Source organism: Eretmochelys imbricata, chromosome 8, assembly GCF_965152235.1.
Source record: "Eretmochelys imbricata isolate rEreImb1 chromosome 8, rEreImb1.hap1, whole genome shotgun sequence".
Lineage (NCBI taxonomy): Eukaryota > Metazoa > Chordata > Testudines > Cheloniidae > Eretmochelys > Eretmochelys imbricata.
This window is the reverse complement of record NC_135579.1, coordinates 21,000,878-21,027,628: the sequence shown is the minus strand read 5'-3', so window position 1 is coordinate 21,027,628 and position 26,751 is coordinate 21,000,878. Positions and strand designations below refer to the sequence as shown.

The window sequence follows — 26,751 nt, the reverse complement described above, 5'->3', positions numbered from 1 at the left end:
AAAACTTTTCTGCCTTTGTCTTTCTGCAGGGAGTGGACATGGAGGATTTTGGTTTTAGTTCTTTTGGTTGTAACTTGTATTAATATTCCATTCTGTAGCTGGCAGGACCCTTCTTACCATAGTGAGCATTGTGCTCTCTCTTTATCCTGTCTGTACTTGTCCCATGTCCAGCAGAGCAGGAAGATGCTTTGGAACATGAGCAAGCAGGCACGTGTTAAACTGCAAGGCCAGCTGAATTCTTGGGGTTTTTAAAAATCCCTGTTTGCTTAAGCTTCATCCTCCAGAAGTGCAAGCTCAGAGCTCCTGTAGTGCCAGATGTAGTTACCACAGGAAATAACTCCACATATTTTACTTTGGCCAAAGGCCATGAAGATCAGCAGCAGAGACCCTGCCGCAGGGTGCAAGTTATACTGGCTAACAATGTTCAGGGCATTAGTAGGGCGTAGTGCAAACTCTCCTGCAGGCCTTACGCTCTCTACACATTCTGGTCACATTTGGCTGCGTTTTCCCTGTCCTGCATGGAGAGTTGAAAGGCACTAAGCCTCAGGTTGATTTTCATTTGAACCACAGAAGTGCATGGTGTTTTACAAACATACAAGGCAACAGAGTCCCTCCCTGCCCATGAAGTTTCTGATGTAAAGGACCAATCCTGTAAGCCTTCAATGAGTGAGTCCTTTAGCAGCTATGTGCATAGATCAGGCCCTAAATGAGAACGCTACTCATGCATGACATCACAAGGGGGGGGGGGCGGCAATGGGAAAGGAGTTGGGTGGGAATGGGCAGAGTGAGACATAGAGGAGGGGAAATACTTTTCCCCCTTTCCTTTTCTCTGTCAGTGAGTTGCTTTCCTTGCATTGTCTTTGGTTATTTATGTGTATTTTAAATAAGAATATACTGCAGGCAGAGGGCAGAACTTGGCAGTGGGGGCTAGTGGTGAAAAGCAAACCAGGAGACTGAATCTGAGAAGGGATTTTAATGGGGAGAGACAAGAGACAGTTTCTGAAATATATAGGGTTAGGCAGTAAGGCAAAGGAAGGGGAGGGTCTGTTTTGTCCTGTGAATGCTCGTGAAGTTGCCATGTCCAAACCCCTAGGTCAAGACTTCTAAAAGTGAGTTGTGAGTTTGGGTAACCAACCCTGAGGCACTTCAGAGGGGCCTGATTTTCAGAGGGCAGATGCTCAGCACTTTCTGAAAATTCAGCCTTTTGAGGGATGTTTCAACTTGGCCCCCCAGAACCACTAGTCACTTTTGAAAATCTTGGCCTGTAAGTGTGCAGAAATAGACGGGAGCCCCTGATCAGAACAGCCTCTCTTGGGATATTTTGGCATTTCTGCCTGGAACCAGGATAGGCAGCAGCAGTGAGAAAATAACCAGATTTTTAAGTTACTTTGTTCTCTTAAGCTTTGCCCAACTTCCAAAAAGTTTGGGTTGAGGTTCAGGGTGATTCTCAGTTCTTTGGAACCAGGGGAGGGGGGTCTCCTGTCCATCACAAATCCATGCACTAGTTAAAGCCTCCCTTGGTTTTTCCTGCAATTACGTCAATACCAGAGGAGACCAGGCAGCTGTTTGCATCTATGGTGGTGGGAATGCTTGTGCATCTCTGGAGTGCAGGCAGGAGGTGGGGAGCAGGTTAAGAGGCCTCACCTGGCTGCACTGATCTCACCTGGCCACTCATTTTCTCCTCTTCTTCGCTCTGTTTGATTCACCTTCCTCACGCTGGGGTCCAAATGATGCCCTGCTCCTGTAGCTTCTTGCAGGCCAGCAGTAGCCATGGAGCAGGTTGGTGATATGTGTTGTCATGAGCCATGGTGACTGGGTGCACAGATTGTGTTTTGTTCCCCACATGTAGGCGGTGACTTGGCATCGGTAGATCCCATGGTCCTGGAGCAGTATGTGGTGGTGGCAGATTACCAGAAGCAGGAGAGCTCTGAGATCAGCTTATGCGTGGGTCAGGTGGTGGATATCATTGAGAAGAATGAATCAGGTAAGGAGAGCCCAAGTGTCTGTGGACCCAGACACGTGGCCTTAAAAAAATGGTTTTGAATCCACCTCATCCCTCACAGAGCAGGGTCCCCAGCACAGTGGGTGATAGTCCTAGAGAGTCGTCATGGAAATAAAAATACCTTGAGCCAACTGGCCTCTGGACACCTCCAAGGGGTCTCCTAAGGCTGTCCTCTCAGCTTGCCCACGTCAGCAGTGACTGCTAGTGTTGCCATCTGAAGGCTGTTGGGGGCCTGTGTGAAATGGCTGTTCTTTGTGGACATGGTCAAGATATAGGCCCCTAAATTATGGGCCAGATTATCCACAGTGCTGAGCACCCAGCAGATTCAGTTGACCTCTGTTGGACTTGTGGGTGCTCAGCACATCTGAGATTTGAGCCACTTATTTAGGAGCCTAACTAGATTTAAGAGCCTAATTTTAGGCTCCTATTTCCAAATATCTTGGCCCATGTGTCCACATGACAAAAATCACCCCCAGAGTTGGCTCCCTTGTTGGTGACCTCTGCTGAAAAGGACGGGGGTGGAATGGAGAATGAAACGCTAGTGCAGCAAGGCACTTCAGCACAGGGGGAGCCCCTCTGAAGTTAACAGAACAACCCACATGCTTCAAGTGAAGCACATCCTTAATTACTTGGAAGGGACTATGTGAGTGCTTTAGGCCTAGTTTTGGGAATTTGTTCGAAAAGAGAATTAGCTTACAGATGTCATAGAAATTACTTCATGGATTTAACAAAGAAATCAGAAAATAGCTTTTGCTTTGAATTTTAACATTCTGGAAACACAAACACAAGAAGATTAATTGTATTAGCTCCTAATTTTTGAGAACCAGAAAGAGGACATTACAGCAAAAGTTAAACTAATTATCAGAGTCAAATATATATGTATGTATCTCACACACACACACACACGATTTCAGCCCTACTTTTCTGTTAGCAGATTGTACATGAGCAACTGCTGATTTTTCCCTTCAAATTTTCCTGTGAAATGTTTGGTCTTTAGATTATTCCCTCAACAAATGGCTTGTGTGTTTGATAATGGAGCGGGGTTGATTCATTTTGATTGGACACGGTCATGGTCCTGTTTGTGACCTCTGGATAGTTAGGTTTCCAGTGAGAATACTCATGTTTGAGTTCTGAATTTGCTTTCCACAGATAGTCTTTAAAATTGGCTGTTTTCATGAATGCACAAGTGGTGGGAGCCAGTGGATTATTTTTTTTATTTTATTTGCAGCCAGATTCATTCATCTCTGCTAGTTAGACTGGGCTTGGATATTAAGCTGAGGGAAATTCAGAAAGAAAGCAAACAGTATAAAGAGGAAAAGTAAATTAGATGTTAAAATCCGTTCCATTTTAAGAATCTTTGCTGCTGTTAGTGACACATGGGACGGACTGTGGTCTTTTAAAGCCTGACCACTTTCCCTTCAAACTGTAAATTCCTGTAAGGTGGTTCGTGCTGCTCGTGCAGCTGTTTGCCCTGTTGCTGTGGATTCACCCAGGTGTAGACCCACCTTCCAGCCTGTTGCATACAGACCAGGCAAGGAGCATGGTTGAGCGGACTCCTGACTGGTTGGAGAGAACAGTTGTCAGCTGGTGGTTGTGGGAGCATGTTCAAAAGGATGCCCCCAGCTAAAGGGTCTGCTGCTTGTTTTCAGGCTGGTGGTTTGTGAGCACATCTGATGAGCAAGGCTGGGTCCCAGCTACATGCCTGGAAGCTCAGGATGGTGTCCAGGATGAATTCTCAATGCAGCCCGAAGAAGGTAAGAAGCCAGTTTGAGAAGAGCTGATCCACCACTCTATCCAAGTATGCCTGGGACTTCCTGGGCTGCTTAGACCTTTTCCATTTAGCACGGTGGAGCCCAGGGCAACAAACCTACAAGTGACCTTGGATCGGGTCATTTAACAAGGCCTGGCCTTAATCTCCCTATCTTCCCACCAGGAGTCAAGATGAGAACTGCAGCCAGCTGTGCTAGTGCCACTGGCAGAGAAGTTGGGTGCTGATGGGTTTGAACGAGTGGCCTGCCGTTCCCCTTCTGCCGCAAAAGGGGCTGTGTGTATCACCTCCCCAGAACACCCAGTCCTGCAACCTTGGGGGAGCCACAAGCCCTAATTTGGATCCCTGTATCTGTGTAGTTGTTCACTTGCTATTAGTAAGAACAGCAGGTCCTGGGTGGGGGCGGGGGCCTTGCCTCTCCTATTTCACATGAGCTGTGGCCTTCCCCTTATTAGAGAGTTGGGTGGGTGGGGCAGGCAGGAGAAAGGAGAATACAGTGGCACATGCTGTTGGAATAACGAGAGTACAAGCTTTATTTAAGGTAACTCAGACGTGCCCCATGCTCCCATACAACACATCCTGACCTCTCTAGGAGCTTGAGCTCCAAGAAGTCTGGGCTTAATTTAGGTCCACAGTTAGGTTTACCCCACAGCCTGGGGAGGGGGTCGCGTGGGGAGGACCAGTGACCTGAAACCCAGATGAGGACAATCTGACAGCTCCATGGTGTCATCCCTGTCTTCTTCCTACGGGCGAGACTACAAGGTCTGGTGCTGCCTCCTTACGTCCTCTTTTGTCCCTCTCCTGCTTCCCTGACGTGCTCCTCCCAGTCCCTTGGAGATACTGGTCTCTGCCCAGGCATGTTGGCCGCCGTCGGACCCTTGGGGACTTGTACACCAGTGGATGGGGTCAAGGTGGATGCTATAGAGACTTTTTCCGCTGCCTTTGTTCTGTGCTTGGAGCCTTGCCTGTGTCTGTCTGCATGCGCTGCAGCCTGTGGTATTTGTATGCCTGGCATGTGGTGAACTCTGCTGGTGCCAGCCCTTCTGCATTCCACTGGTGCCTGTGTGCATTGCTGCCTCCTGCTGGCTGTATTGTCAAACCTGCTCACATCAATAATCCGTCCCTCTGCTGGCTACTCCTTTAGCTCACTGGGTAAAGGCCTATCTATTCTGGGCCTGAAGGCTGGAGTTTCTGCTCCCTGATATCATATGTTTGCAGAGCTTATACACTGGGCTGTGAACCTGGATCTTAGCACTTCAGCGGGGGGTTAGGAGGTGAGGGCTTAGCTCAGAGCTCCTGGATTGACAGGACATTTCTTAGCTTTGACTCAGCATGCAGAGCGGGTGGAGAGTCATATGGAAAATGAGCTTCCAGCTCTCCAGTGGGCAGTTCTGGTCCAGGGATTCAGAGGCGGGAAAACTGTAGGGTGGAGAAACATGACGCTGCAGCATCTCTGAGTTTTGAGTTTTTCCCCAGGTGGTCTGCATCTTATTCCATAACCGGCTAAGTGCAAGCCCTGCATGGGTTTGCCCCTCAAAAGCAGGGACAAGGTGAGGGAGATAAGAAAATAAGGAACAGCTGGTTGATCTAACAGCATCTTGTTTGCAAAGTGAGCGTTGCTAACAGGTTGTTTTGTCCTTGCATCTCCTTCCCCGTTAGAAATAAGACCACCATATGCCTGCCCACAGTCACTCAGTCCAGGAGATAGGGCACCAGACTAGGAATCTGTTCCCAGCTCTGCATCTCACTCATTGTGTGACCTTGGCAAAGTCACTTCCCCACTCTGTGCTCGAGTTCCTCCTCTGTAAAAGGGTGTGTTAGTACAGACCTACCTTTGGAGAGGGATTTGAGATCTCTGCATGAGAAGTTATTTCTATATGTGCTTTTTAATTATTGTTCCATGGTGCCCCCTTTCTGAACTATGGTTAACACAGCATCATGGCGCTGTGTGGTGGATAGAGTGGTGGGAAAATTTAGATTAAAGCAATGGACACCCTGAAGCACAATCTCCAGGTTAGCTGTGGGCTAAAGGAGTGGCAAGAGAGCTGGGTTTCTGAAAGGGGCCATGTCCAATTCTGCTGGTCTAGAAGAAATAGTGGTTGTAATGTAAGGATTCAAGGCAGCAAGGGGTGGGGTGAATCCTTGAGGCTTTAAAAATAACAGAGGACACAAGCCTGAACGAAAATGGGAACTGTTCAGAGTGCTAAGCCAACCTTGCCTGGGCCAGGTCTGTCCTCCCATGTGGAATGCAGACTGGGACTCTATGGCCCTGCCCAGTGTGTTGGTGAACTGGTGTGCGCTTGTACATTTCAAAGCAAATCCATCGGCATTTAGAAATGTATTTTACCGACAAGTCTGTTCCAAATGAGTGTGCGTGCGTGTGTAGGCGTGCACTCTTAGTGTGGCTCCTGTTCTAATGAATTTTGGTTTTCCTAAAATAAGCCATTTATGACACTGTGTTTGTACTTAACAGAGGAGAAGTACACGGTCATTTACCCATATACCGCTAGAGATGAGGATGAAATGAACCTAGACAAAGGGGCTGTGGTAGAGGTGATCCAGAAAAACCTTGAGGGCTGGTGGAAAATCAGGTACCTTTCTCCCTCTTGCTATTCTCACAGAGTGCAGGTGGTGTTTATACAAAGGTGGGGGGGGGGAGGGCTTGAGTGTGTGGGAGGAATAATCTGAACAATCTTTTTAAGGTGTGTGTCTGAGGGGGGCTTCCTCCCAAATCCTAGGGGGTGGTATCCTCTAGCTCAGTGTATTAGGGAAACAGCACGGGCTAGTAGATGGGAGAGCAAGACTGGGAGTTGGTGCCTCTGGGTTCTCTTCCCAGCCCTGCCACTGACTCACTGTGTGGTCTGGGGTTCTGGTTATCCAAGTTGTAAAATGGGTGCCAAGATCATGATCCTTGCCCATCTTTCATCCCTAGATCTCAGAGCACTTCAGAAAAGTGTCAGGTAAATGCACAGTATTACTGCTGCTGCTACAATGCCAAAGGCACTAACAGTAGAGCAAGCAGGAAGAGATGCCAATGTGGCAGCCTTGTTCTGCCTGGTTTTTTTGGAAAGGGAAAAGGGTGGTGGTTAAGGGTACTTCTACACTGTAGAAGCTATTGTGTGTGTCAGAGGACCTTGGTATGTGATGATCTCTGACACAGCTCTGTCTTCTTGCCTGACTTTCTCTGTCTAATGTATCTGTCCAAGTCTTATATGACCCCAATCAACGTGGTTTGCTGTTGCAGTGCAGGTAGGACTGAACCCTGGTCTTACTTCATTCCCAAACCACTACAGCCCTGCTAAGGTCATGCCCTAGCACAGCTCAGGCACATGGTTAAAACACAGATCAGTCCCATCTTGATGCAAGGGTGAGCTGTGTTTTAATTGTGTTGGGGGAAGCAATGACACCACGGTGATACCTCAACAGCATGGGGGAGACCTATATCAGCCCCTTAATCTTACTGCATGCATCATTGTCATGGAAATGCCAGTGTGCTGGTGACTGTACATATGTCCTGTATGAGGGCCACCTATGCAGGCTAGATCCTCTGACTGTATTATGGGGCTTTTCTTGAAACGTTGTCATCCAGGCCAGACCTGCTGTCCTCAGCCTGTTTCACAGGCCAAAAATCTCTGAGCATCCAGGGCTAAGGCTCATTTAGTCTCAGAGGCTGGGCGGTTGTTTGCAGGCTAGCAACGAGCACGTGCAGAGTTGGGTGGGAGACGCCTTGGTTTTCTTAACCTTGCACTGAACCTGTGGAGTTGGCAGCAGCCAGGCCAAAAGAATGCACGTTGATTTCTTAAACTGGGAAAAGCTGCTGTGAAAAGCCCAAGACAATTACAAGCTCAGCATCTGGTGCCATCTGAGCCCTATGACTTCACCCCCAGCCAGCGGGGAGAGGTCTCCTGAGCTTGGCGTGAGATCCTTGGGTATGGCTTTTTCAATCAGAGCGAGGGGGTTGGGTTCTCCACCAGACTTTGTGTGAATTTAGTGCAGGGAAAGGAGCCAGACAGCCCTGCACACTGAATGCCTGTGTTTTAAATCAAAGAGCAGGTACCTAATGGGCAGCAGCGGCTGTTCAGTTTCCCCCGACGCTGCCCTGCCACTTTGCCTCACTCCAGATCTGAGCAATTCCTGAAGGGGAGAGAGGAGAGGCGATTTCATTGCCCACTTAGTCCCAGATCCCTATGCTGAGTCTGCCTGCAAAGGGGAGCCAGTCAGGGGTGGAGCTTTCTGTGATGTGGACACCTGGCCCCTGGAAACATGGACTGAAACCAAACCAGCTCATTTCACACAGAGGCCTGTGTGGACAGGTCTTGGTCAGCACCTATGGGATCTGCCAGCTAGCACTGTATGTCTCTGTGACTCATCACTGATCCCTGGGCCCAGCCACTCCCTCGCCCAAATGTAGTTGGGCATATGTATGGGTTGGCTCACTGGAGCAGGCAGAGCTCTGAGGTGTAGGGAGGTGCTGAAGTAAGAGAGGTTGGTGCTGGCACGAGCCCCAGCTGATGAGGCTGAAGGAAGGATCCTGTTGTTACAGGTATCAGGGTCAAGAGGGCTGGGCCCCGGCATCCTATCTGAAGAAAGGAACTGGAGAGATGTTTACACAGAAATTGGGATCTGGCTCATCCACCCACTCATGTGCCCTGGATCTGGATGGCGTTCCCCGGCAGCAGAACTCGACGGGCCGAGAGAAGGACGGGCCCAACAACCAAAGAGAGGGGAGGTTTGATGGCCGACCATTACCACAGGCTGACATTCGACGCAGTAAGTGGGCAGTGGGGAGATTCTAAAGGTTGGGTGTTTGGTGCAGCTCCTCCAGCGTGGCTGTGTTGCTGAACAGTGCAGCCGGGCGCAGGGGAGGAAGCCAGCTGCCCTTCCGAGGGCTCCTGGGCACTGGGTGGTTTTTCACTATGTCTGGACATGACTGTGTTAAGAACGAGGCTCTTAGTGAAGATCAGGGAGACTGGCCTGGGAGCCAGTGAGGATCATTTTGTGTAGTTACCTGAGATCTTTAGATCTCTCTAATGGGGCAGAAGCCAACATGGGTTCTGCTCCCCCTCCACCAAGTCTTCCCTTTCTCCTTCTCATGAATGAGGCACATCTCATCCCCCCTTGGTAGCTGTGAGTGGGTGGGTGCTTCTGGATCATCCCTGCAAGGTTAATCACTGGAATCGGGTTTGAATGCAGGTTTCTACATCGGTAAGACAAGTGCACTAATATGCCACCCAGCTTCCCCCTCCCATGCATGGCCACTTGTGCACTGTGGCTTTTGCTTCTGGCTGGGCTCCCCTGGCATCTCTGCAAAGGGCTGGGTGTGCTGGAAAGGCTTTAGGTCCCTGTAGTTCCTGAACAGATAAGGCTCTGTCTGACTCAGTTTGCTTTAGGAGAAATGAGGAGCAGGGGGGCAGCCTAGCTGCACTCTGTGGGAAGGGAAGGGCATAAGGTTTGGATGTGGGGTTTGTTGCTGCTCTCCTCTGAAATGTGTCCTTTTGAGAACATGTTGACGCTGCGCCTCGAACCTCAATGAAATCTGGAATTGTTTCTCCACAGAGTCGCCAAAGATGAGGCAGAGGCCCCCTCCTCGCCGAGATCTCACTATAGTAAGTGTCCTCCTGGACCCAGCTGTCCCACTGGCCATCACTGCCACCTCCCCAGGGGAAAAGTCCCTCTGCCAGAGACATTTGTATCTCCCTTGGCTCTGGATCCAGGAGAATGAAGCTTCTGGGGCAGAAGAGATGGGAGAATGCTCTCAGAAGGGAGCTCTGGTTCCTTCATGTTCCCTGCTTGGAATCTCTCCATGTGCAATGGCTCTGTTGCGTGCAGATGGATCTAATGCAGGGGCTGGGCCTTCCTGCAGCCATAAACTTCATCTGGTTGTATTTATTCTCTAAGCAAAACTTAGTTGCTTTGTTTTTTAAGTCAAGGGGATGTTTGGATTGAATAAAATGTTCATCCCGCGGGTTACAGACTTGCCACAGTTAGATTGCAAACTCGCCCCCTTTCCCTGGGGCTGGCAAGCCTACAGGACTAGTAGCTGGGTCGGATGTGCCATTGAAAGCAAACTGGACGATTTTGTGTCCAGCCTGAAGACAGGGTAAGTAGCTATGTCTATGAGGGTGCGCTGTGTGCCAAGTGGGTTACCCAGTGATGCTGTCTGGCAGCGTGCTTCTCTCTGTCTAGTTAGCCACTGAGAGCCATCCATGCAAGTGTTCGAATGCATCTTCCGAGAGATGAGCTGAATGATTGTTTTTTATTGCAATAGCCACGTGGTTTGAACCTGCCTAAACCTCCCATCCCTCCCCAAGTGGAAGAAGAATATTACACCATTGCTGACTTCCAGACCACCATCCCCGACGGCATCAGCTTCCAGGCAGGAATGAAAGTGGAGGTGAGACTACATGCCATCTTCCCTCCCTCCTTCTCACTTCTCCTCCGAGTCACCCATTCAGTTCACTGGGAGTGAGTCTGGGATCACCCTCTCATCAACCCCCATTGAGATTTTTCATGGGTGAGGTTCAAAAAAGAACTAGAAAAGTTAATGGAGGATAGGTCCATCGATAGCTATTAGCCAGAAAGGGCAGGGATGGTGTCCCTAGCCTCTGTTTGTTAGAAGCTGGGAATGGGTGACGGGATGGATCACTTGATGATCGCTTGTTCTGTCCATTCCCTCTGGGGCACCTGGCATTGGCCACTGTCGGAAGACAGGATACTGGGCAAGATGGACCTTTGGTCTGACCCAGTATGGCTGTTCTTATGCTTTGATGGTCTATTCCAGGCCTGGCGGGCTGTATGTCGCACCACTCCCAAATCCCGTTAGCCCTGGGGTGAGTTTCCAGATGTGGAGTCCATTGCCAGTCATAGAGGCACTATTAGCTGCCCCGGGGAGAGGCTGAATCCTGGTGGTAGCCCCATCTGTGTGCTTGGAGGGTTGATTCCGTGCCTGGCAAAATGAACCTCCAGTACGTGGAAGGGATCCTCCACATGCTCATAGCATTTTGGAGCCTCTGACCCTCAAATGCCCTGTTGGACTCAGGTGTGCAGCCCAGTGCCAGGGTGCTTGTGCACCTGTACCAGGGGCAATTGGAAGCCTCTTGACGAATAGTGATAGGTTCCTCCTCCTTCCAGAAGTGGGGCTTTCATTCACCTAGTCACAGGTCTGGTGTACACTTAAAAGTTTTGCCAGCATATCTGTGTCTGTTAGGAGTGTGAAAAAATCACATGCCCTCCCGCTGGCGTAGCTGTGCTGGTAGAAGCCCTAGCATAGACGCTGTTATACTAGCAAAAGAATCCTGATATAGGCTATTCCGGCAAAAGGACTGTCTTGCCAGAATAAAAGCTGCATCTCCACTTTGACAGTTTGCTGGTATAACTACGCTGGCAAACCCTTTCTAGTGTAGATCCAGGACAAACTAACTTACCATGCCTTCAGTGGCTGGGGGTTTCAGTGAGCTGCGTGTGGTAACTGTCTTGGCTGGATGGCTCAGCAGTGTCACCCAGTGGCCAGTTGCATTATGTGTGTTGATTTTTTTTTTTTTTTCCCCTCTGAAGTCTTGAAAAATCTCAGACTGTCCTTGTCTCCTGTTCAGGGTCAGAGAGAGCTGAAGTGTGACTCTGAACCCAGCAGAACCTCCCTCATGTGCTGGTGTGCCTGAGATGTTTTTTCTTTTGAAAAATTTGGGAATTTGGTAAAAACAACGAGGAGTCCTTGTGGCACCTTAGAGACTAACAAATTTATTTGGGCATCAGCTTTCGTGGGCTAGAACCCACTTCATCAGATGCTCATGAAAATGGAGAATCTAGAGAAGCCAGTATCTCCAAACGGGCATGTGGGTTTAAAAACGTAGGCCAGAATCAGCTAGGGCCAGGTAGAGTACTGGCACTGAGACAGCTTCCCCCCCATGCACATATACTCTGTCTTGACCTGCAGCCCTTCTGCTATTCCTGCCCCACTGCTCTGCCAACCCTCCTCTCTCCTGGCCTGAAGCATCCTCTGTAGTGAGAGGGACCCAGGACTGAAATAACAAACAGCTCTGCCAGTGCATCCCAGTTCTGAACCAGGGCAACCTTTGCAATTCTATCCTCACCTCTTCTAATGAAACTCCCCCTGCAGGCCCCCTGCTCTTGCAGTGCTAGTCATGTCCAACGTGCAGAGTCTTCTGATGTGGCAGTAGTAAAAACTTGGTTTAAACCCATCAAACTCGCTTCCCCTGTGACTATATCAAGTTTTGATACTGGGCTTGTGGAGGTGACAACAGTGTTGTCTAGTACCTGGAGCACTGGACTGGGACTTGGGGAAACCTGAGATCTGTTCCTGGCTCTGCCACTGTCCTGCTAGATGAGCTTGGGCCAAGTCACTTCACCTTCCTGTGCCTCTTTTTCCCTACCTGTAAAATGATGATAATTCTCTCTCTTATAAAGTGCTTTGAGATCTCTGGATGAAAAGCGCTATAGACGAGAGGTGATATTATTATCTTTATTATTTGTTGGCCCATTGCACCTTATGTGCTCATGGTCCAACTTTTCAGAGGTGTGAGCCCGCATTTCTAGGCCGCACTTTTTTTGCCCTTTGGTTCATAGGCAGCTGTTGTGCAGAGAGGCCTGGTTATGTATTTCTAAGATGTGATGGTCATGTTTCTTTTTCCAGGTGATCGAGAAGAACCTGAGTGGCTGGTGGTACATTCAGATTGAGGAGAAGGAAGGCTGGGCCCCAGCTACCTTTATTGATAAATACAAGAAAACTAGCAATGCTTCTAGACCTAACTTTCTAGCACCGTTGCCTAATGAGATGGCTCAGCTCCAGCTTGGCGAGGCAACTGCAGAGAGCAACACCAACGAAGAAGCCATCGGGCCATCCAGGCCTCTGCCTGAAGCTCCACCTAATGGTATAGACTGTGGAATAAAATGGGCCAAAGACTGGAAGGGGAAGGAGGCTCTCAAGAGTGCCCCCTTGGAGAGCAGCGATATAGCTGCTGGCTATGAGGAGATCTCTGATCCGGATACAGAGGAGAAGCCCAGCCTCCCACCCAGGAAGGAGTCGATCATTAAATCCGAAGGTGAGTTAACAGAGAGGCAGAGGCCTCCACCCAAGCCCCCAGGCATGATTTTGCCAATGATCCCTCCAAAGCAGACAGTCGCCCCGAGGGACAGCAGGAAGCCAGAGCTGAAAACGGAAAAGGGCAAACTGTTCCAGCTGAAAAACGAAATGGGCCTGGAGTGCGGGCACAAGGTGTCAGCCAAAGAAGTGAAGAAGCCGAACCTCCGACCCACTGTCAAGCCAGCCAAGCCGAAAGCTGAGCCCCCAGAAGACAAGTCTGAGCCAATGACCCAGAATCCCTTCTTGAAATCAAAACCTCAGGTCAGGCCAAAACCAACTGCAGCCCCCAGGACAGACCCACCTCAGGCAGATGATAAACTGGACATTGGCAATCTGAGAAGCAAGCTCAGACCTGCAAAGTCCCAAGAGAAACCCTCTGAGCAGGACCCCATGCCTACTGAAAATTTCTTCAATAACAGTGCGCTCCCAGCAGAGCTTTCTGGCAGGCCTCAGGAGCGACCGAGCGTGGAGAACAGACCCCCAACCAAACAGGACAGCCAGATCCCAAAGGAGGCTCCATCCAGAGCTCCCTTCAGCCTGCCAAAGATGGCTGACAGTGAGCCCAAGAACAGCTCCCCGACTCCCAGAGAGCCACCGCTTCAGCGGCCAGTGGTGCCACCCAGGAGACCTCCTCCTCCAAAGAAAGTGGTATCCTCCTCCTCTGGCCCCACTTCAGACCTGAAAGCCCCACAGAGGGAAGTGCCTGAAATCAGAGCTGCCTCGGTGCCTGGCCGGCCCATGCTGGTTCCACCAAAGGCCAAACCATTTCTGCCTGCTGTGTGCCAAGATGAAGCCAAAGGGAAAAGCAGCTTAGGCCCAAAGGTAACACCCAAGCAGGTGGAGAGAGCAGAAGCCAGGGAGAGGACAGCTGCCCCTTTCACCAATCCAGACATCTCCAAAGAAGCCCTCTATGTGGCTGTGGCAGATTTTGAAGGAGATGAAGAGACCAGCAGCTTTAAAGAAGGGACCTTATTTGAAGTTCGTGAGAAGAACAGCAGCGGCTGGTGGTTTTGCAAGGTCCTAACTGGGGGACCTTGTTGGGAGGGCTGGATTCCCTCCAATTATCTAAGGAAGAAGCCATAGTGTGCCCTCAGTTTACACAGTTGAAGGTTCCTGATCTTTCACCTGAGTATTTAATTAGCTTATTAATTTATAGTTTTCCATAATGCTGGCTTAAAAATATGTGGAATACTGTACATTCCAATTTGTGCCATTCCTGAGGCAGAATTCAAGAAGCAGCTTGACATAACACAGCTAGGCCTTCATTCCTGCTCTGTCTGCTCCCCCCTTCATAGGAAATACTTTCCTCTGTCCATCTATGGCAGCCCAGCCCCTGTAGAAGGACATGTGAAGTTGTTTCTCAACAAGCTTCTTGGTGTATGTTGGCAAAGGCAGTTCCCTCCCCACCATAGGAAAATTATTGGTGCCCACTAGGCTTTTTGATGAGACTACAGGGAAACGAGAGGAAATTCAGCCACGATCCGGGTAAAGAAATGAAGCCAGCCCCACTCACCAAATGGAAACTGGAATAACAAAAGAAGTTGCTTTTCCTGGTGGCTCAGGGTCACTGTTAAATGTCTGATACTGTATTGCCAAGTCCAGCCATACACAGGAACCATAGGAAACTATGGGGACAAGGAGAAACAGTACTTCAAAATCAGGTCCATATAGCTGTGTGTGCATTGACATGCTCACTCATGGCCATGTGTCGCAGTCTAGTTAAGTTTGTGCCTTGCTTGCTTGTACCATCAAACACAGTCCTTTTACCGCTTGTTGTTTCCTCTACAACGATGGGTGTTAATTTAAATATAATTTAGGTTTTTTTAAAAGATACACTAATGGAATGGAGGGTCCTCTGTGCTCTGCCAGGGCCCTGCTCGGACTTGTGCCTGATGGTGATTCAGGCAAGCTATGTCACATTTCATTTCAGTGGCTGGAGAGAACTATGCAGCATGTTTCACTGCGGGCTTGGCAAAGAGAACTCGAATGATCCTGGGAGACAAGGGTGCTGGGAGAATGCTTGCACTCCTCTGCCCAGCACAGACTGAAACTCTGCATTTCATGCTGGACTGCCCAGGGAAATGGTTCCCTTGACCCGTGTTCCCATGGTGCCCTAGGGCTGGCAGGCAGCAGCTAGAAGGTGGCTGTACTGTAATGGGCGCTGGTATCATCTAGTACAATCCAGAGTGTCGGCTTGGTCCCTGGAGATGAAAAAGGATGGGGAGCATGTGTGATTTTTCTGGTACTCAGATGTTTCTGTTTCTCTTAGGCTTGGCTCTCCCTTGTTTTGCTCTCCTTTGAGGTGGGAGAATATAGTGCCTTTTGTTGATACCTTGCTTCCCATTTAAAGAGATCTCATCCCCTAACCATGCTGGGCTTGTTAAACTCTCTCTGAAATGGCTTATCTTCCTGTTTCTTCATCTATCTTTCAAGCTGTTCTTGAGATACTTTCACTGTGTCCCCCATGTCTGTGCATATGTCAGTGTGCTTGGAGGTTTCACTTAAAATAAAGTCTGTTTCAGCATGTTCACCCTCCTGCCTGCTTGGCCTAACCCCACTTGCTTGCAGTGCTGCTGATTCCAGGAAGAAACTAGGTTTCATCTGGTTGGCTGTCACTCCCTCACATCCCTTTCTTTCCTTTTGTACTCAACTGGCTGTGGATTTAGCGCAGTGCCTTCTCTATCCTAGAAGAGTTTTAAACCCCACTCTTGAGGATTACCACTTGCCATGTCAGAACTCCTTCCCACCTGCCACACACTAACTGTAGCAATAAGCACTGCAGAGGTGACTCCACAGATACAGTTTCCATTGTGTGGAACCTGTGTAGAATTCCATCTAAAGCAAAGTCCAACAGAATCAGATACTGACAACCTTATTGATGCAGCATGACAAGTCACATCAGGGTATTTTGTCCCCATGCACACAGTCCCCTCCCCTGGACAACTATTCGATTAACTCCATTCCTATTCATCAAGTCTTTATCACAAAGGTATACATAGGATTATTAATCTTAGTTTATAGAGCACAAACTTAATGAGAACTGTACTGTACCTGTCTATTTCTCTCTTTCTCCCTCCATCCCCCCTTCTCTTTTTTCCCTTTATCTAGAGCTTTATAAGATTGCAGATTGTGGGTCATGTGGTAACTAATAATCTCATTGTTTTGGGTGACCCTTGGTACATACTTTATAGTAGGATCCACCAACGCAAGGTGACTCATGTAGTATTTGTGATGTGGTTATATGCTCCCAGCAGAATCAGGTAGCAATTTAACCCTACAACGTTGCTGCATTGCATCCCTTTGCTTGGTTAAAACTCCTCCTTTGTGTAAATATGGACGTGGCTGATTATGGGTTAAGAGTGGGCTGGGCAGCAGTAAAACTTTGTTCAAGTCTTCTTTGAGTTGTGAAGGTACTAGACAGAATTGTGTCCCTTCTCTTTCACTCGTCTTGGGCTGCTTCCATGCTCTCAGTTCGCACACACATACTCATGCTAGCTTGATGAGAGCTAGCACGAGTGCAGACAGCAGTGTGGCCGTGGTATCATGGGCAGTGGCATGGCTTAGCCATGCTGAATGTGTACCTACAGGGTGCAGGTGGGTTTGTACTTGAACCAGCAAATATAGAAACTGTGCTTGCTTTCCCTATGGTATTTCATGTCTCTCTGTCACTCTTAGATTGATCTTTGTTCCACTTCAGTGAGACAATGTCATTTCTGTTGCTTTCGTGCCAAATTAGGGCTATTTTTCCCCACACTAAATGCTGAGACTGTGAGTGTTAATGAATGCTTCATGCTGCAGGACTCTAATACATTGAGCCAACTACAGGGATTATTACAGGATTGATCTGTAGTTACTGCACAGGCCTCACGTAGCTATGGGTTAGTTACCGTCACCCACTGTATAAGTGGTGGTAACACTTGAAAGGACCAGAAGCCCTATAAACTAGCTGGCTTAGAGAACACAAATAATCATCTAATGCCCTTGCCTCTTCCTAGTCTTTCCCACCCCCCTGCCCTTGCCATATATGAAATCAGAAAGGATCTCAGGCTGGCAAAGAGGATCCCAGTGTGGAAGAGGCTGAGAACTTTACTACATGACACCCTCCTTTTTATCTGGGATCTACAACAAAACTCCTCAGACCCAGATAATATGGTTCAGTGCTCAGAGCAGGGAGGACAACCTTCTGGTTCTCTCCCTGTCTCTGCTACTGAAGCTCTGTCACCACAGGCAGGGCATGTCACCTCTGTGCCTTGTTTACCTGTCTGTAAAATGGGGATAATTCTACTGACCTACCTTGCTGGGGGATTGGGAGTTTCAGTTAGCTAATGCTTGCAAAACACTTTGAGAACCTAAGCCAGAAGGCACTAGAGAAGGGCAGAGTTTAATTTTAAATATGATTCCCTGGTACCTTAGCATTAAACTCCCCCATTGTTACAAAGTACCTGCCTTCCATGGAAACCCCTCACCATGCAGCTCAGCAATTAGCATTTGCTGTGTGGGTGAACAATACTGTATTTTCTGTATAACAAACCTGGCTTTTCGGCTCTTCAGCTCAGTGTATCGCAGGTAGGCTGGAGGCCTCAACTGCAAACTGTGGAAGACTGTTTGTTTGTCTCCTTATACTATGTAAACACGTATAAATCTCTACGTTACTGTGGGTGGGCAGGGGTGCCTGAGGAAGGTAGATATGGCCTATGTAAATGCCATACCTATACTTTCACCATTAGGGTTGTTTGGTATGGGGGGAGGGGGGATTGTTTTGCTTTGTTTTTTAAATAAAAAAAATTGCTTGACTGGTTTCAAGCAGAATTGTGACCATGTCTGTGGTTGGTGTGTGTTTGTGCTGCTAAGGAGCTGGCTGACATGGCAGCTGAGTCTCTGTGGTGCTGGGCTACAGGGCTGCAATGCAGTGTTATTTTGGAAAGTATTTTGCATCCACGTTAGAGCATGACAGAAAATCCACATGGTACCAGGCCCTTCTGTTTGCTGCCTGTTCTCATTGGGGAGCTAAAGGGATTTCTCTCCTCCATCAAGGTTTTTATACAGTGTCAGCACAGCTTCTTCATTTATCACTTTCTTTGCCCCTCTGTGTGTCTCACAAAGCTGGTGAGCCACATTTCAGTCCATACTTCTTAGCTGGGAACAGAGGAGCTGCTCTTCAAAGACCTCCTGGGAAGATCTTTTTATGATGACTGTCAAGCCCATCCAAAGAGCCACTGATCATCTCTGCTGAACAGACTGTAAGAATGGCCATGCTGGGTCAGACCAATGGTCCATCTACCCAGTATGCTGTCTTCCAGCAGTGGCCAATGCCAGATGTTTCAGAGGGAGTGAACAGAACAAGGCAATAATTGCGTGATCCATCCCCTGTTGTACAGTCCAAGTTTCTGGCAGTCAGAGGTTTAGGGACACCTGGAGCATAGGGCAGCATCCCTGGCCATCTGCTAATAGCCAGTGGTGGATCTATCCTCCATGATAAGTCCAGCAGTCAACATCCTGGGACAGAGAATGAGAATGGAAAGGAGTTTAGATGCAAAGTGAAACTTTTTAAATTAGTTGGTTTTCTGGGGGAGCAGTATGGAAAGAGTGAGATGTAAGCTAGAAAACGATGCATTAGTCCATTATAGTCATGGACCAAGAACCCATTGTGCTGTTTGCTGTACAAAGAAAACAAAAACGCAGCACATGCCTCAAAGAGCATACCATCAAAGTGTCAGACAAGAGACAACAGGTGCATACAACAGACAGGCAAATTCTTGGCCCTCTTCTGGGTTAGCCTCCAGCAGGGATGGATGAAATGCCCAATTGGCCTGTCTCCTGGTGATCAGAGCTCATTGTGTACAGTAAGCACTGAAGGATTGTGACAGGGTAGGAAGGAGCAGCTCTCTGTCCATTGAGGCCTCTACTGCAGTTAGTAGCAACAGAGGAAAAGATACACAGATATGGAAAGGTAAAGAGAAGAGCAACAAATACCAGGGAGGAGCAGTAAGTCTGAATTTCTTATTGCTTCATATAAAGCTTAATATGATGCTGTATAGATAGCATAGTATCGGCTGAGATGGTGTATGCATGTTTGTCCCATAACAAGTTCACCTAAGGGAGCGTGGCTCTCAGAGCCAGCTTTCAGTATTTATAATTGAAATTACACAGGGGCACTTTATTAAAAGGCTCAGACAAAGGCTGAGTGTTTTTATTCAGGGAGAGAGCTTCATGGGGCGGTGTGATCTGCTTTTAGATGCCCTGAGCTCTTTTCTGTTCATTTTAGCCCTGTAAGAAATAGGTGCCTTGAATCCAAAGATCCACATGGAGGCCCAGGTTCATTAGCACAGAGCTGTCATTTCTCCTCCCTGTTCCAAACAGTAATCCTGTGGTGCTTTGCTGCTCATTGTTCCCCATTTTATTGGCCCAGCTGCTGAACCTCCACACGCAGCTGGGAAAGTTGGTGAGGGTTGGATGTGTATACCGTAAATAATGTCCAGCCGAGAAAATGGGTCTTGCCCAGGCTGTTTGTGCCTGAAAGAAATCAATCCCCCGTCCCAAATGCGAGCCCGTGTGTTATCGTTCTAATCTGTCCATCAAGTGTTTATACAAGGCCGCATGCGCTGTGGGAGATGAAGAGGAGCACCAGTCCCTCTTTGTATTCAGCCGTGTTTTGTTACGCTGGCCCACGAATTGCATTGTGATAGAGCTGCAACGTTTGGATCTGGAGCCAAAAAGTCCCGACAATATCTGTTGTTGTTGGAATGTTGGTGTGTTTTGGACCAAGACAGCTTGTAATGGTGCATTGGGAAAAGTTCGCCTGGAAGTATCCCTGGGAAGTCGCTGCTGCCTCCATCATACAAGGTGAGACTATTAAGCATACAGTTTTCAAGTAAAGTTTTAGTGCTGGAGAACATCCTTTATCTTCAGGGCATACACACCAGCTTCTCCCAGACCCTTCCCCCATGTGCTTCTAACCATCTCTGGGGAGGCAGTCTAGTAGGTAGGACTCTGGATTGAGAATCAGGAGATCAGGGGTCTATTTCTGCTGGGTCAGCTCTAGGGGCCTCTGCTTCCCCTCTCATGCTTGGGCCCGTATGTTTGGACTGTAAACTCTTCAGGGGAGGCTGCTCTGCTTAAAACCGCAATTGCTGTGCCATGCTCAGTGCCTGAAGCGATTGCAAGAGAGAGGTCACAATGACCTGCTTTAATGTCTCTCCCTCTTCTGAGTGCAGTGAGAGGAGCACACAACAATGTCGTGGCCAGATAAGCAAAAAGAAAAGGCTGCCTTGCAGCTGCATTTAAAGGAAAGCTACACTCATCTTGCTGGGCTTGGGAATCTGGCAACACAGCTTGGGTGCAAACAAGCGTCCACATCACAGAACCACCATTGCCAATGGCACCGAATTGCTGCTTTATCAGTTGTTTGCAGAGGGAGGTCAAAGACTCACCAGGCAGACACGCCTACTCAGGGGAAGTGTGCACTGTTTTATTATTATTTATTGTTTGCATTACTGAAGCACCAGTCATGGACCAGGCCCCCATTGTGCTAGGCCCTGTACAAACAAGAACAAGAAGATGTTGCCTACCCCCGGGAGCTTACAATCTAAGTAGATAAGAGAGAACAGGGTGGTAGAGACAGACAGAAGAATACAAGGAAACAATGAGACAGTATTGGTTAGCACAATAGGCAGTGGTCTCAGTGCAGCAGCAGCCTCGCTGCTGTAAAGTTTTTTATACGTATCATGGCAAAGGAGAGTTTGGAAAAGGTATTTGAAGGTGGATAATGATGTTGCTTTACATATGTTTGTGGGGACCTCTTCCAAAGCAAATGGGGCAGCCTGGGAGAAAGCACAAAGGTGTTTGAAAATGTAAGAAGTGGGCGATGGAGGCTGGCATCATGGCCTGATTGGAAGTGAGTATTGACAGCTCCATAGTGAATGAGAGATGATGGGTAGGGTGGGGATTGATTGTGAAGGGCCTTGGAAGTGAAGAGAAACAGCTTATGTTTGATGCAATAGACAAGCCAGTGGGGAGGGATGCGAAGCGATTGCGTCCGATAGGAGACTGATCTCAGCAGCAGCATTCTGAATGGATGTGAGGAGGGCAAGACTGCATTTGTCAAGGCCAGAGAAAAGAGTGCTGCAGGAATGGAGATATTAGTCTTGATTATGGCCTGCAAGGAGGAATTGGTTGCAGATCTGAGGGGGGAAGGCAGCTTGGGTGAAAGCTATCTGGAACCGATAGGCTTCGTGATTTTAAGGAAAGGAACGAGTGAGAACAGCAGAACAAGGACAATATACTTAAAAAAGCAGACGTTCACAAACTCAGAGAACTGGTAGGTGAGGTCCCGTGGAAAGAAAATCTAAGGGGAAAAGATGTTCAGGAGAGCTGGCAGTTTCTCAAAGAGACAATACTGAAGGCACAACAGCAAACTCTCCACATGCAAAGAAAAGATAGGAAGAATATTAAGAGATCAAAATGGCTGCATCATGAGCTCTTTAATGACCCAAAAAGTCAAAAGGGAATCCCACAGAAAGTGGAAACATGGACAAATTGTTAAGGAGTACAAAAGAATAGCACAAGCATGTAGGGACAAAATCAGAAAGGCCAAGTCAGAAGATGAGTTACACCTTGCAAGGGACATAAAAGGCAATAAGAAGAGGGTCTATAAATCCATTAGGAGCAAGAGAAAGATGAAGGAAAGTATAGGTCCTGAGCGGGAAGGAGAGCTAATAACAGATGACTCCTAGAAGTCTGAGGCGCTTAATGCCTATTTTGCTTCAGTCTTCACTAAAAAAGTTAATTATGACCAGATGCTTAACATAATATTAACAAAAAGAAGGAAAGAACACAAACCAAAACAGGGAAAGAACAGGTTAAATAGTTAGATGTGAGATATATTCAAGTTAGTAGGGCCTGACAAAATTCACCTTAGGGAGAACTAGCTGAAGCAGCTTTGGAACCATTAACAATCGTCTTCAAGAACTCATATCGGGCTGTCCCTGCTGTCCCGGGTCTGGTACTGTTCAATATTTTCATTAGTGACTTGGATAGTGGAGTGGAAAGTAGGCTTATAAAATTTGTGAATGACACCAAGTCAGGAGGGTTCACAAGCACTTTGGAAGGCAGGATTAGAATTCAAAATGACCTTGATAAGTTGGAGAATTTGTGTGAATTCAATAAGTAAATTCAAGAAAAACAAATGCAAATTGCTACACTTAGGAATGAAAAATAAAATGGACAACTACAAAATGGGGAGCAACGGGCAAGGCAGTAGTACTGCAGAAAAGGATCTGGGGATTATAATGGATCACAAATTGAATATGAAGCAACAATATGATGCAGTTGCAAAAAAGGCTAATGTCATTCTGGGGTGTATTAACAGGAGTGTCAGATGTAAGACATGCAAGATAGTTGTTCTGCTCGACACTGGCAAGGTCTCAAATGTAATACTCTGTCTCGTTTTGGGTGCCACACTTTAAGAAAGATGTGGATAAACTGGAGAGAATCCAGAACAGAGCAGCAAGAATGATGAAAAAAGCCTTGATAACTTGACCTCTGAGAAAAGGTTTAAAAAATTGGGTATGTTTAGTCTTGAGAAAAGAAGACTGAGGGGGGCCCTGATAAATCTTCAGATATGTTAAGAATTGTTATAAAGAGGACAGTGTTCAATTATTCTCCATGTCCACTGAAGGTAGGACAAGAAGTAATCTGCTTTATCTGCAGCAAGGGAGACAGATTAGATGTTAGAAAAAACTTTCCAACCATAAGGATTGTTAAGCAGTGGAGTAAGGTATCAAAGGAGGTTGTGGAATCTCCATCATCGGAGGTTTTTAAAATCAGGTTAGACAAACACCTGTCAGGGATGGTCTAGGTTTTCTTGGTCCTGCCTCGACACAGGTGGGTGGCCTTGATGACTTTTCAAGATCCCTCCCAGCCCTACATTTCTATGATTCTAAAAGAATCATCAAGATTTAGACATAACCTGGATGTCATGACCTTAGAGACACATCCAAGTCAAAGATGACACCCAGGTTACGGGCCTGAGTGATGGGCAGGATGGTGGTGGTGTCTCCAGAGATTGAGAAAGGAGATAGCAGGCAGGACTTTCGAGCGGGGGACTGGGGGAGGCAATTAGGAGCTCTGTGTTAGCCATGTTGAGTTTGAGGTGACAGCTTGACAGCCATGTGGAATGTCAGTGGGACAGCCAGAGATTTTAGTCCGGACAGACGGAGACAGGTCTGAAGTACAGAGGCAGAGCTGTGAGATGTCAGCATAGAGATCATAGAGTTTGTGTTTGCAGATGAGATTCCCCAGAGATAAGCTGTAGAAGGAGAAGAGCTGGGGACCAAGGTCCAAGCCCTCTGGAAGCCACCACAGAAAGCTGGAAGGGGGAGGGGCCACAAGGGGCCATTGTGATCACCTAGTCTGACCTACTGTATAATACAGGCTACAGAACTCCCCCCAAAGTAATTCCTAGAACAGATCTTTTAGAAAAACATCCAATTTTTATTTAAAATTTGCAAATAACAGCAAATCCTTCATAAATTTTACCAATGGTTAATTAGTTAAAATGTACGCCTTCTTTCCAGTCTAGTTTCAATTTCCAGCTATTGGATCATGTTATACCTTTCTCTGCTAGACTGAAGAGCCCATTTTAAAATATTTGTTCACCATGTTGAAACTTGTAGACTGTATTCAAGTTAGCCCATAACCTTCTCTTTGTTAATCTCAATAGATTGATCTCCTTGGGTCTATCCCTTATAAGGCAGGTTTTCTCATCCTTTAATCGTTCTTGTGGCTCTTCTCTGAACATTCTGCAGATTATCAACATCCTACTTGAATTGTGGGCACCGGAACTGGGCACAGTATTCCAGAAGCTGTCACACCAGTGTCATATACAAAGGTAAAATAACCTCTCTACTCATACTGGAGTACTGTTTATGCATCCCAGGATCACATTAGCTCCTTTGGCTGTAACGTTGCACTGGAATCTCATGTTCAGCTGATTATTCATCATGACCTGTCATGAGGAGGATCCTGTGAAGGAGCGATTAGAGAGGTAGGAAGAGAGCCAGGAGAGGACAGAGTCATGGAAACCATGGAAGGACAAGATTTTAAGACGTGGTTGGTCACTGGTGTTGAAAGGGTTGACAAAGAGAATGCGGATGGAGTACTAGTTCTGAGCTTTGGATAGGAAGAGGTCATTAGGGACTTTGCCAAGAGTGGTTTCAGTGGAGGGCGAGGGGTGGAAACCTGATTGGAGAGTGTCTAGGATAGAATTGGAGGAAAGGAATTCTAGACCATCGTTGTAGACGGCGCAGTCAATGAGCTTCGAGATGAAATGGACAAGGGAAACGGGATGGTAGTGAGGCAGGTGGGGGTCAAGGGTGGGATTTTTAGATGGCAGAGACTAGAGCGTGCTCATATTGTGAGGGGAAAAGCCAGAGGAGAATGAGGTTAAGGAGAAGAGTAGTGGAGAGGATGTGATTGGGTGCGAGGGAGATCAGGAGATGGGGTGGGGGTCACTTAGACAAGGAGAGGGAATAGAGAAGGAGAGCAAATGAGAAACTTCTGCATCTGTGACAGGAGAAGGAGGTGAGAGTTGTAGGAAGAAGGGAATGCCAACCAAGGGGAGGTAGAAGGTCACCTTGTATTTTGTCAGTTTTCTCTTGAAAGAAATTGGTGAAATCCTGTGTGGAGACCGGGGGAGGGGGGTAGGCTGAGATTGTGGGTGTGGATTCAGATAAGTTGGAGAAGTGGAGTTGTTTAGCAAGGAAGATGATGGAACTGAAAGAGGAGGGAACAAATTTGCAGTGGAGGAAGTCAGCCTGGTCACAAGATTTCTACCAGAGTTATACTGGAGCACAGCTGTTCTGTGGGTAACCAGGCACCTTCCAGCTCAAGGGCTGTTCAGCTAAATCCATTTGCCTTTTTTGTTTTGATCTCAATCAGGTTCTCATCTCATCATGCGAATGTTATTTGAGTGAATATAAGTTCTTTCCTTTACACTGGCCAGGTCAGACCGGAACCACTTGGGTATGTTCTCAGCAATATCAGACATTCTCTAGGTGCTTCAGCAAGAGATAAGGATCCACAGAAGCAAGAACAGATGGATTCAGAGCACTGAGGTCAGGCCTCTTTCTCACTACATCCAACTGAGCAGGGTATTGGAGTCTGATAAGAATTCAGACTGGACTCTTATCTTGCAGCCTGTCACTGTCGAGATGCTCTTACAGCTTTGTTACTGGCCCCTTCTCCCAGTTTTTTATCAAAAAGGGCAGGGTAGAGACTGGTATATAATTACCAAGAATAACTTCCCCAACCCATATCTTGTCATTTTGTTCCAGTTGGTGAAAGCAGGACAAACCTGGCACTGTAGAGCTGCAATCCATTTTTATAATAGAAACCCCACTGTCTATAACCTCCGATTCAGGATTTTGTACTTGTGATCTACATATGTTAGAGGCTATAGCCAAACCCATTTTTCCAAACCTGGCCCCGCTCTAGGGTTTGGAGAAAGGGGATATTGAGAAAATGAGGCCTGGCCCTTCACCCAGCCCTCGTGTCAACTTCCCAGAACCAGAACTTGATGGGCTTTCAAAACCACAAGTTTTGGCCCATCTCCACTGTTTTTATAGTGAATAGATGAGGTTTTTTCCCTAAGGAGCAGAGGTGAATTTAGGACTAGACTGAGAGATAATGGCAAGGCATGAGTGACCATCCATAGCAGGGGCTCCGCATAGTGACAGTTGATATAAGTAGTAGGTGATAGGATAGATCATCAATGTAAGTCATTTTCTTTTTATAAGGTTTCAGTGATACAGTATGGCCATGGTCTGAGCGTTAGCTGCCCTTTCCCTGTTCTGTACTTCAAATAGCCACTGTGTGGTGCTATTATCACATCATGTTGGCATGGGCAGAAAATGCTTCAGCCTTTTCCTTCCTTGGATCAGCTGGAGGAGGATGGACAGCAGCATTTCACTGGGATGGAGCCTTGGCAGCTGTCTTTGGACTGTGGGCCAGGGCTGGGGTCTGAGCATTCGGTAGCCAGAGTAACAGGAAAATGAGACAAAGTCCTATCTGGGAGGAGCTGTGTCTTATGCAAGCAGCAGATCGGAGAGAGCTGTGGGGCTGGGAGGTAAATGTCCATATGCTTTATAAGGATCATGGCAGGGAACTGCAGCTGCTAAACTCCATCACTCCACGTGGCCAAGAGGTTAGAGGAGGGGCTTCTATCTTCAAGGCAGAGGCCTCAGGGGGCAGGTCAGTGGGGCTGGGATCTTGTTTTGCAGTCCTGTGGCCAGTCCCCAGGATCTCTGAGCCATTGTGTCATTGCTGCACCTTAGCTTCCCTCTCTTACAGACCCGGCTGCCTGGCCCATGTTCTTTGGCGGTATGATTTAGCTCTTTGGGGCAGGGCCCATCTTTGTGTTCTGCATTTGTAAAGGGCTTAGCACAATGGGGTCCTGATGCACACCTGGGGTTCCTCAATTGTCCTAATGTTTAATAGCCCAGGCACAGCGTTCTCCTTGCCTGCCTTGTACTTGTAGAATGAGAGAAACCATGGAAATAAAGGCAGGTTTCAGAGGAGCAGAGACCTGTGAGTCTGTATCCGCAAAAAGAACAGGAGGCCTTGTGGCACCTCAGAGACTAACCAATTTATTAGAGCATAAGCTTTCATGGACTACAGCCCACTTCCTCAGATGCATAGAATGGAACATATAGTAAGAAGATATATATATGCATACAGAGAAGTTGGAAGTTTCCATACAAACTGTGAGAGGCTAATTAGTTAAGATGAGCTAGTATCAGCAGGAGAAAAAAACTTTTGTCGTGATAATCAAGATGGCCCATTTAGACAGTTGACAAGAAGGTGTGAGGATATTTAACTTAGGGA

At 47.6% G+C, this 26,751-nt stretch overlaps 1 protein-coding gene across 1 annotated transcript in view; it reads left to right on the top strand.

Moving 5' to 3' along the window:
- SH3PXD2B (SH3 and PX domains 2B) overlaps nucleotides 1-17,617 on the top strand; it is a 119,818-nt gene extending 102,201 nt beyond the window's left edge. Inside the window, exons 7-13 of the mRNA XM_077825029.1 lie at nucleotides 1,850-1,984; nucleotides 3,652-3,756; nucleotides 6,244-6,361; nucleotides 8,314-8,540; nucleotides 9,327-9,376; nucleotides 10,039-10,164; nucleotides 12,421-17,617. Coding sequence (XP_077681155.1) covers nucleotides 1,850-1,984; nucleotides 3,652-3,756; nucleotides 6,244-6,361; nucleotides 8,314-8,540; nucleotides 9,327-9,376; nucleotides 10,039-10,164; nucleotides 12,421-13,953 — 2,294 coding nt within the window. The 3' untranslated portion in view covers nucleotides 13,954-17,617. The remainder of the gene's footprint in view (nucleotides 1-1,849; nucleotides 1,985-3,651; nucleotides 3,757-6,243; nucleotides 6,362-8,313; nucleotides 8,541-9,326; nucleotides 9,377-10,038; nucleotides 10,165-12,420) is intronic.
- Nucleotides 17,618-26,751: the final 9,134 nt, after the last annotated feature.